This window comes from Apteryx rowi, unplaced genomic scaffold (assembly GCF_003343035.1).
Source record: "Apteryx rowi isolate R43461 unplaced genomic scaffold, aptRow1 scaffold_219, whole genome shotgun sequence".
Classification (NCBI taxonomy): Eukaryota; Metazoa; Chordata; class Aves; order Apterygiformes; family Apterygidae; genus Apteryx; species Apteryx rowi.
The window spans coordinates 729,304-741,192 of NW_020448519.1; the positions used below are offsets into that span (position 1 = coordinate 729,304).

The window sequence follows — 11,889 nt, forward strand, 5'->3', positions numbered from 1 at the left end:
ATATGCAACTGGCATGGAAGAATAGCAATTTAAGGTTAGTTTGAAAGGTATATTTAAGAAAAAAAAAAAAGAGAGAGCAAGTAGTCCAGTAGGAATAAACAGTAGAAAAGGATACTGAGCAAGTGATTCTTTGTTTTGGGCCAGTACATCCACCACCAGTTGCTGCATGTTGCTTTGGGAAACTTGAAACTGGCACCAAAAAACTCCAAACGAAACAAAATACCCAACCCCACTTTAGGCTGATGGCTCTCCTTGAGAGGTCCCTCAAATCTCTTTCCGTACTGTGGCTCGGATGCTGCTGAACATTTTGCCTATAGCCTCAAACAGTGGGTCGCAGAACGTGTGGATGCAGATAGAATAGACACGACTAATGCACTGGATCTCAATCAGGTAGCTCCTTATGCATGGCACCACTGCCCAGATGTGCAGGAATGACAAAATGGCAAAGTAGATGCCCCAGATGAGAGCCATAGGAATGCCAAAGATTGCTGACAGTAGGCGATAAAACCAGTATTTTGTCACAGTGAAGGTGGTGAAACTGGCCTTCCAAATCCCATCAAAGCTGTGTGTTCCCTCTGGCTCAGCAATCACATCTTCAAAATCAATCTGCAGCAAAGAAGAGCACAAAATCAGGTCAAGTGGACACTCTGAGCAAGTGCAGCTTCCAGAATCCCCTCTCCTGGAAAGCGATGGCTCCCTGCAACAAAACGCTGAAGCGTGTACTTCCTACATCCCAACATGATTTGACCCATTCTAGCATATTGTCTAAGACGTCAATCAACCTTATCCTTCTCCAGTGACTATCAGGGACCACAGATGATTAGCTCAGAATTAGACATCTACCGTTAGATGGAGATGAACTCATCACAAACATGAATATATTTTCTTCTTCTCCTAGAGACTTAAGGGTATGGAATGCCCCTAAAGTCTACTTAAGGGGAGGACCAGGTGAACAGAACCATCATGCGTTATTTACCTTAACTTAACCTTTTCAGATCTTTCCAAATGGAATAATTGTAGTCACTTTTGCCCCATCACAAACATACATCAATAAAACATGTTTCATTTGTCTTGGTTTTCCCATCCTTCCTTGTATACCATTGATGGATTTTGACGGTGAATAAATGCTGAGGATAGCTATTTAAATATATACTTTGAAACAGGCATAAATAGTTGTTAATAGTCTGAAAAACAAAATGCTAGATTTACATCTGCACCAGATGGAGCTCCTCTTCAGTCTGAAAGGGTTAGGGAGCTCTTCAACCGTGTTAAACATAAGGAGGCTCTTCACATTAAAGCCATTTTGTCCCAACTTATCCTGTTTATGTGATAACACTCTGTTCATGAAAGACATGGCCAGACTAGCATATTAATATTTAGAAGAAACATACTCTTCCACATATTTCATAGTTTTGACTATTATTCATAACTAGTTCAAAAAGTCACCTAAGGAAGCAGTACATTCCAGCATGCGTATTTTACTGGTCTCTGTTGAAATACCGAGCTATTCAGGAAGCTTAATTGTCATAACATTTCTATTAGAAAATTAACAGAATTGTGATGATTGTTCAGCTCCATGTCACACAAATATGTGTTTGATATAACCCACAGCACAGGATATTTAATTTAGTCAGCACAACAAAATTGTATAGGCACTGCATTCAACAGAAAAAGGAACATCATAATATGTAAAAATAGTATTCTTCTGTAAAAAACTAAATGATTGTATAAATTAGATGGAAGAAAAATGAAAATACATTCCTGGGACTGGATCCCAAAGTCAGATGATAATGCTGCCATAAGTGAAGACTTACAGGAGCAGGCTAAGCATGATATGGGCCAAAGCCTTCAGAAACTAAAGCAACAGTACCTTAGTATGCTGGAAGGAGCTGAGCTTATACTCTGTAAAAACATTGTTTATACTGTAGTGAAAAGCTCAGAATCACTTCATCTAAAATATATATAAAAATGGAAAGAATTCCTCTCTCTCTCCTGCTGAGACTCCAATCAGCTCCAAATCAGTTACCAGCTCATTGCAGGAGAAAAAATGCTATAAAACCACTGTAGTTTCCAGTTTTCTTAACAAAAAGATAATTCCAAAACAACACTGTATAATCTAGGAACTACTGGTTAGTCTCTCTGTAGAAGATGATAGCCTTCCCTCATTTGAGTTGTTCGCATTTTTCTACCAATTTCAGTAAATCCAGGTCTTCATTCAGAAATTCCAGTCATTTAACTACATCAGTGACTAAGTCAGCTTGGTTAAAGGTGTTAAAAGTCCTTGTGAGTAAATTTCTGAATCAGCTGGAATGTCAAATATCTTGAATGTGTAACATCAAATTGTCTTAATTCAATATATTATTGGGCCTAAAGAGCTCTGCCTGATATGGTTAGTGTTTCTCTCTAGGCAATGCAGAAAGCAAACTACGAACCTTCTCCTCATTATCTGCTACTCCGATATAGGCTCTAGCGATTAGGAAGTGATTTATGATTCTTTTGGAAGAAAATTAATCATTCTCACACCTAAAAATAACATTTGAGTTGAAATTCTTTCTCCATGGAAATCAACAGCAAAATTTGCACTGGCTGGATAACCAAGGAACACACACAGCTCTATGCACTTGTCTGTAAAGATGTGCAGAGTTGGAAATCTATCTAGAACTCCTGAAACTGAACAGCATAATTTTAAATAATAGCTACAAAAGGAGAAAATGAAAAAAGAGTTTGAATCACAGTTCTCTTTTGCAGTAATTCTATATGGATGAAATAACCTATGCTTCTGTGGGTCATATTCATGAATTTTTGTTAGTAAACTTGGAAAATAGTTTCCTTGAAGTCAGTGTATAAAGACAGCATATAAAGCACATTTTATATCTACATTCAATATCACCACTGAATGAAGACAGGAAATTGGAAATTATTTGGGATCTGTAGTTTCAGTAAGTAAAACAATGCAGTTCTTATGGGAATAACTAATTCTAGGAAAGACATCAGAGACAATAATATAGTCTGTCTACTCTGTTTTCATTCTGGGATTATTATGTACAAAAGTTTGTATCCTGGGATTAAATAAATGACACAAAATGGTTTTATGAAGTACATTGGCCATAAAATAATTATTTGAATTTGTCATTAAAAGTTAGCTGCATTCTAGCAAGACCGAGCAAGAAACTTTGCTGGATGTACTGTGATCTTGTTTACCAAATGAAACAATCAGATGTCCTTGTATCAGTCAGTGGATTTTAGGACTGCGTCGTAAGACAAAAAAGAAAAGATTGTAGATGTATACATGGAGAAGTGAGTGATGGCATCCAATTATCTTATATCCACACAAAAATAAATTAAGATGATTCCAAGAGCTGAATATTATTCACTGAAATCAACCTCATTCAGCTGAGTACACACTTGGGAAAAAATGTATGCATGAATTTATGGAATAAGTATATTGCCTCACTGGAATACACAAGCATGCTAAAAGTATCTATTTCTGCAGCTATTAGGAAGCAAACTATTCATTGTAGCCCGTATTCCACAGTAGTTGATTTTCAAAACAAATGAGTGTTTTAACTTACTACTAACATTTGCTTTGGAATCAAATAATTAAAAATATGCATATGATGGCATAAAAGAAGATTTTTTCAGCAAATAGAATGTAGCTTCTCAAAAAATGAGATTACATGAAGACTACACTTTTTTTCTCATAGGTTTTGCCTGCTGAAGAAGTCATATGCCAGTAGACACATTTATTCTAAAAAATCTGGCAATTTATTGCATGCTTCCTGCCAGATGATGTGATCATTGGTACAGCCAGTTTGTGCACATAACCATCACGGAGCAGTTCAGTGCATTAAGGGCTACTCAGGGTCATGCCTAAGGCTGTGGCGGAGTCTATCATTTCTTTTCAACTGGCTGATAAGGGAAGTATTAAATCCTTTCTAAAAGGAAAACAACTTCACATTGAGTTCCATCAGTCTTTTCATGCCTACATCTTTAATTTAGCTAAGTGGAACCTATTTTTATCAGCAAAGTATGTTTATGGCATGCAGAAAGAAACTACGGGTTAATACGATGTTTATAGACAATTTAAAATAAATAATAAGACTGCCTGTAATTTGACCGCTTTTAAAGTAATTCATTATAAGGAATGCTTTACTGAAGAATGGAAGCTGGTAATCTCATTGGTTTCAAGATCAAATAGTAAACTTTCTGCAATCACGATTTTTGGAAACCAATGGTCTTCGCCTGTCCTGCACACCAAGATGCCCATGGAGTTAATACTGGGGAGCTGACGAAGAATCAGGCCATATAACATTTCCAGATGGACACCTCTGTCCTAATTCCAAGGGATGATGCTGATGTCAGAACATTCATGACACATCTTTGGCTGGGTTTTCCCAGGTCAAGTCAAACACAATTGGCCTAAAAGTACTCAGGAATCAATACGTCTGCGAGATGGTAATGTGAGTGTATTCAGGCCTCCAACAACTGGCAGGAGGTTCCTTCTTGGAGTAACTTCAAAAGCTCAGGGAGTGTTTAAACCAACTACACAGAACCTGAATAGATGGTGTTATAGGCACTGTAATGGTGTCTCACTACTGTATCTTTCCCATTTCATTATTCCTCAAGCCCTGTATTCCACATTCCTCCACTTTGAATAAGGAGAGATATTAAACTGAACTGGAGAGTAAAAAGACAGATAAACAGCCTGACAGCGCTAAGAACTCTCAGATGAATATAGTGTTAAAACAAAGCTGTGATTTGCCTAAAAGCCATAATAATGTTTTGAAATTACATACATATCAAGAGAGTCCAGCAACAACTGAAATGCTAACACTTGTGGTGCTGCCCAAAAACAGACTTACTCTGAGCAAAATAAAGATGGGCAAAGAATTGATGTAAGCTGGGCTCTGTCACTTCTCAGCTGCTACCAGATCACATATTAATCCCACTGGCTGGGAAACGCTCTATTTATTTCATAGTGCAGGCAGTACAGATAAGTCCTTACGCTGCAGGAACTGAGATATCACCCAGATTCTTCCTGCACTGAACCACTCCCATGAAAGATCCTGTTTTTAACTCACAGGGACCAGTCCTGCACAGGCAGCAGAAGAAATAGGTCACTGAATGCATTTTGTCTTGCAAAAATGTTATTTATATCATTCAGATTACTCACCCCTCTTTCTCTTCTATTCTTCTCCTCTGGTTTTTAGTTCAGTAGCACTCAGTGTGGTGAGTGTCATTAGACTGATAACAGGAGGCTAAATGAACTAAGTAATGTAAAAATAGGAGTGACAGGAGAGACAGAAGTGGCCAGAAATATGATCCTAGGAAAGAAGGACGCTCTGCAATTCTCCACTAATTTGTGGAAAGGAACCTAACTGGCTCACAAGGATAAGATACCTTTATTTAGGGTATTCTTCTCAACTCCACTTTTGCCAAAGCATCAAATATATGTAAATCTGTGAAGAACTGGTTTTATCTACATGAAGGCATGCCTAGGTTATGCATAAGTCTTGTTCAGCAAATAACAGCTTCAGTGTGCAGTTTGTTCTAGAGTTGTCAGGGTGTGCTGTGAAATAACCATGAATTATTTGCCAAGCTAATGAAAATACAGGCACATTCACTTGTGAGAAGTACACAAGTAAAGGAAATTTGTTTTGACCCACTAAAGGATGCTAATAACTCACTACAGCCTTCTGATTCAGCCAAAGCTATTAAACACTATCAACTTCTGTTCCATGCCTACAATACACTTCCTGACTTCAGCTATTCTTTGTTTCCTACTATTCAGTTTTGTAAAGCCAGTTTTTACATTGCTTGAGGCTTTTGTCTGATTCTACTGGAGAAGTACTGCAGCTTCTTTTGCTCTGCATGTGTTTATTAAACTTTTATAAAGAAATTAAGGAACCTGTCGCGGTTCTAAAAGAGATTTATTTACAAGAAAGGGAAATGGTATGAAGATGTCTTCTTTTTCAAAGTCTGTTTAAAGAAATTCCTATTAATTGAAAAAGCTTAAGCGTGTGAAGTTATTGTTTTTCTAAATAAACAGCTGACTCAAGAATATATGCCTTATTCGTGAAAATAGCTGACTCTGGCACTTTAGTCTCTACGTAGCCCAATCTGGCAGGCTAGCAAGGTGTCTTAAATTCCAACCCCAAATTGCCTATTAACAGTTACATTGCTCTTAAAAGTTTGTTCTTTGAGGTATTATCCATTATACAGAAAACTTCACTGTGCTGAGTCTATCAGAAAAAATAATTAAACCCACCAACATTTTATGGGGGCTTTGACCTAATCTACATTTTAGTGAGTGTAACTATAATTACTCAAATCTTTGTGTGTTGTATCTGTGTGCTATCACTGAGCTCAAAACATACAGTTTGCACAGGCAGACACTACCGCTACTCTATTTAGGAGGATCCAGACAGATGCTGAGCATGTCGTTTCTGAGTACCATCAATATCTTTTGGAGTCAGTGAAAAGATGCTCAGGTCCTTACAGAATTTCAGTATCTCTTGTGATTGATCACTAATGTCTCCAGTCAGGCAGACCTTTTAAATATGCACACAACCTGAAAAATGTGAACTATCCCACCAAAGTCAATATGCTTAAATATTCTGCATGACTAGGGCTATAGTCAAGCCAGACTGCAAGTCAGGTCTCTGATGAATAATTTACAAAAAAGAGCCACAGGATACTTTTCTTTACATTTTTAACAGAGTATGGAGACTGTCTTTACAGCTAACCTTGTGCTATGTTAAACAGGCTTTTCCCTTATACCAAGACTGTAAGTGTAATGCTGTTTCCCCAGATTAGGTTGGGTCCCTGTAAAACTAGTAACAAACCAATGTACAGCAGAAACAGACACAATCTTTTTTTCTGTTGTAATAAATTTAATTTGTAGAATTCCCAGTGCACTCAACCTCTTTTCAAAAAAAAACCTCAACTGAAGCAAATGTATAAATGAACACAAAATGCCAAGCTGTCCTATGGCATGAGTCACATTTGGGAGGTGACATTCAGGACAGGTGCAACACTACCAGCTTTGGGGAAGACTGTGGTATATGTTATTAAAAATTAGAAAATATGTGAGCATATGACATTGTTAATAGTTTTTGTACTTCCACCCACTATTTGGAATCTAAAAATGGCCAGTTATAGTGCTCAGAGAACAAAGGCATCACAACAGATGCAGAAAAGTTAAGCAATAAGCTCTCAGCCATGCTTTTAAATTAGTGGTATCAGCTAAACATTTGAAAGTTTCATTGACCCTTTAAAATTTCATGTTTCCATACCTGCTAGTGACTCTTCCTGACCACTGCCACAGTTTATCAGAAAATAATGAAAAGCATATTAGGTAGTTTCTACTGAATCCGAGGGAAAGAGCATGGGAGGTGTTGGGCTGTAGGGGCAGAGCTGCTCTCCTCCCTTCCCTTAGCTCCTAGACATCAGGAGATTTCACTATTTTGAAGGTGTAGGATGCAGCACATTGCAGAACACCATGTCTGCAAGGCCTGTATGAAAGAGGAACAGGAGAATGCTCAGCTGTCCTTACTACAGAGACGTCCAGCACAGTCCCTCCCTGCCTGAGGATGCACGTCTATGCCTTGGAGATTACGAAGAGAAAGGGTCAGGAACTTGAGCAGGTCTTCATTTGTTTCTATTCTAAAAAAAAAAAAAAAAAAAAAAAGATATATTTCATCAAGAACACATTTTAAAGAAAGAGCAAAATCCAAAGAAAGGAAGATATTTGACAACTTACTGAGAAGAAATCTGAGTACTACAAAAAAAAAAAAAAAAAAAAGCCCACCCTTGTTGTAACAGAACTACATAATTTACCTGCAGTTATGTAGAGAAGTTGGTACTTTGTTCCTGAAAACATTCAATTTAATGATGCCTAGATGTTCCACTTCCTCACTAATCACAGTTTTAAACAGCAAATGTTAGGTGCTGTCAGGTGTATTACAAAGGCAAAACTCAATTCTCTTCCAGAGTATTTACATGAGCCTCAGGCTGTGGCATGGATGATTACAGAATATGAAGACCCAGCATGCTCAGAGATGGCATGAGCTCTATCAGAAGACAGGAAATCACCTTGACTCTCAAAAAGGTGGCCGGCATTTAACAAGAGCCCCAAGAGTCTCTCTACATGGAATTTAGCAAACTTAGACTCTGGCTGTCAACCTTGAACTCAGTCTTCAGAGCATACTGCTCTCACTGGGATTCCAGATTAGCTGGCAGAAGGCTCATTCCTTTGCACAGAGAAAGAAATACCATGACTGCAAATGGCTAGGACCATGTAGAGCTGGGTAAATGCAGAAAAATGTCAACAGAATAAATCTAAGGCAAATAAAATCCTAAACAAACAAGCAGAGCTGTTCCACCCCAGTTATTTGTTCAAAATGACCAATGAATTTGCATTACCTTCCTTATCTCCATGTCTACTTTCCATAATATTGCAGGAAAAGAGCTCTTTGCTGGCAGATCTCTTCATGGAAATAGTGAATCCTTACTATCGGGTATGCCAAAAAGCAAACAATACTTTAATAAATAAGAGCATTTCTGTTGGAAAATAGAGTTGAAGGACTATACCCGTCTAGTCAGGGAGGAAAACCATGTCCAGTCATGAGTGACCACTACTGCACAAATAGCAAATATTCAAATGGATTGTGAACAATTTTAAGTAATGTCATAACTTGGAAAAAGGTCATGATTGCAGGTCACCATTTCACCAGCTAAAAATCAGTGAAAATAGTCAAAAAATAATTCACTACTAATTACCAAGAAAACAACCTTTTGCTTCCTCACCATGCTGAGTTACTGATTCCATATCAGAAAAGCCCTAATCAGATGGACAGTCTGACTCAAGTCTGCAGAACTACTCCTGTGAGAAAAATGCTATTGATGCCAATGGGTCAGTACTGCAGCAATGAGGCTTCTTCCAGAGATCTCTTCCTGAAGCACTTGCCTGACCTATCTCAATATAGTCTAGCAGAAGGAATAAATAACAGCTTGAAGGAGACATCTGCACTGCTCTGAAACATAGCTAAACTTCCTGTGCAGGTGGGGATATCGTATCAGTCAGTTCCCTTGGAAAATACATTGATGCTGTCAGAGTAAGCATTCAGACAGAAAATAAAGTGTCTGTTTTCCTCCCTGGAAACTGGGCTGCTGGGATGTCATTACACTTTTCCCAAAGTGAAACTCTTATCAAGCATTTTATTACTTGTTTCATGTACCACCTCTTGTTTGATACAGCTATTTTAGCAAAGAACTCTCATACCCATCTGCGTGTACAAGCATGCACATGTGTATGTGTCTGTATGTTTAAAGATGCATATTCATCAACACGAATACCAGGGTGAAATTTTGACTATACTGAAGCTAATGGGAATCCTTTTATTGATTCCAGTGGGGTCTGGAGTTAACCAGAATCCAGAAACCTTAATAAAAATAAAGGGATTTTGTTAAACAGTTTTTTAGATGATTATACTGCCTTTTAATACAATACGGTTTTGGGGTTTTAGGGGCCTTATGATGTAAATGTTTCCATAAACTCCCTTGAGCTCTGGTAGAATGCTCTAGCATCTATGCTTATAAATGCTCCAGTAGAATTTATGTTTAATCTCTGTCTGCTGTTCAAGTCACAGAAGAGCCCACTCCCACAGGTTATATACAGACACTTTCCTAACTAAAACATTACAATCAAACCCTCTATTCATGAGATGTAGATGGAATTTTTAGTAAGGTAATAAACCACTATTACCAGGCTTAAGTATCACTTTCTGGAGCTTGCTCTAGATTCACCTCCCACTGAATTTAGGCATCAATGGGAAATGGGAGTATGGTGACCTTAGACTCTTTAGGTAGTAAATGGATAGAGAAAGGCACCCTTTGGAGGGTGATTTAGCTCTGGAATCCAGTTTCTCTCTACCATTCGTAAAGCGAGACTAAGGAGAGGAGACTCTAAGCTAGTTACACTACACACAGACACATTCCTGTTAATTGCTGCAATTATTTGTAGCAAATCTGTGCAACTTGTTCTCCTCACCTTTTCCCTAATTTCTACTTGGATATACTTGAATATACCGTTGACAGGGAGTGCACAGTGATGCCCAGCTACCTCTCCTCCTCCAACTACCTCTCTGCTCCTTTAAACAAGATCTGCCTCTGCATTTCTTCTGTTAGAATGTTGTCTTTCCAATGGAAGATCTCAAGTTACTGGTCCTTGAATATGAGATAACTATTTTTTTTTAGTATTTTGCCAAAAAACAAGGTATCACAAGTCTACAGTTGTGGTCTTGTCATAAATTGCACTGGAAGAGAGATATATGAACCTGGACTTTACAAAAGGATAGGAGGCTTTGAGACCGAGGTCTACAGGAGATATTAACCTGATCTTGAGGGAAAACTGAATGTGTTTTTTAAAATATTTATTTGGATTCTGAGAATGGATTTCAAAAGCAACAGAGAAAGTGATGTAATGAACCTAGGAGGTTCCCTGAGGCTTTTCTGGGACTCCAACCCTAAATTGAGCACAACAGGAATTTGGACAGGGAATGTGATCCTTTCACCTTAAGCTGTGATGGCATCTCACTTCTTATCTGAGAAGCTGAATTTATCAGTTCCCATTTATTTGAAAACAAAGCATATGGCCAGATAAGTACAAGGTTACAGAGAAAACTTATCCTTGTACAACTCCATTGAAATCTGTAGCATAACTCTTGAGCAGAGGGAAATTCAAACTTATCTTTAGTTTAGAGCTATTTTGCTCTTTGTTTTTCTGGAGATGACAAGTTTTATGACACTGTATGAGTTCATCTGTATTTTTTTATTTTTGCTGCTTACAATATACCAAAGATCAAATTCTTGTTGGGGACCTCATGGGCAGACCACTCTACTATAAGCACTTCCTTGTTCCCAATACAGAAGACAGTATTTGTATCCACATATTGGCTAAAAATTCTAAAATGAATTCAAACTGTTCTCAAAATTTTCTAAAGTATAAAGTGAATTATGTTGACTTTAATAGAAACGAAAAATATTTGTTTTCTCTGAATCCGATATAGTGTCCAATAAACTTTAACAAAAGGAACATCCGTGTTGAATAGTTGGCTCTGTCCCCCTGGCCATCAAATGAACATTTTCCTAAGGAGTTATGAGTCATGTTCATCATGCTAAGCAAGAAGGCAGTGCATAAGGTTTTAATAATACCACAAGCTTGAATACAAACACAATTTTCAAGAAAGAAGCTTATTATTATTATTTGTAATCCTTATGGATGTTCAAAGCACCATGTCTAGCAAAAAGGTATCCAGAAACTCCTAATTCCTAAGGAAGAAAACTGTTTTTCAGAATTTGAAGGCCTCACTCAGTTCTCTTATTATGCTAGCCTTCATAATGACTCAAGCTTTTAACTTCTGAATCCTAGACTAGCCTCAGAAGAACAATTTGAATCAGACTTGTATCATGTGTAGCCAAAGTTAAACATTTAAACATTACTGCTTGTTAAAATCTAAAAACCACAGTTGGATGTTAATATGACATGAAGTTTAAGAATCAACTCATCTAAATGTAGTTGTGTACAAGTAAGGTGTTATGCCTAGGCTACATGTACAGTGAATGGAGAGAAATACACACAGTCCTGAGGTGTGGAGATGGAAGGTGCTCCGTCTGGTTGTCTGTCTGTGCACTTACTGTGCTCAGCACAATAATGAGAGCTCATAGCTGTGAAGGATTAAATAAATTTGCAGATCACTTTTTTAAAACTTTCTTTTATTAGGAAGTGGTGGAAATTGTAAATGGTTTTAAATACAGCTTAAAATGACTGTGTAGTACTGTTCTCCCCAATGCCTGTCTAACAGTGCTATGGTGTTTGTCAACATCTGA

At 37.7% G+C, this 11,889-nt stretch overlaps 1 protein-coding gene across 1 annotated transcript; it reads right to left on the minus strand.

Moving 5' to 3' along the window:
• Positions 1 to 264: 264 nt before the first annotated feature.
• CAV1 (caveolin 1) lies at positions 265 to 1,831 on the minus strand. The gene is made up of 2 exons (XM_026064500.1): positions 1,815 to 1,831; positions 265 to 697 (listed from the first exon to the last, which is right to left on the minus strand). Exons 1-2 carry the CDS (start codon positions 1,829 to 1,831, stop codon positions 265 to 267), a joined length of 450 nt encoding a protein of 149 aa, XP_025920285.1.
• Positions 1,832 to 11,889: the final 10,058 nt, after the last annotated feature.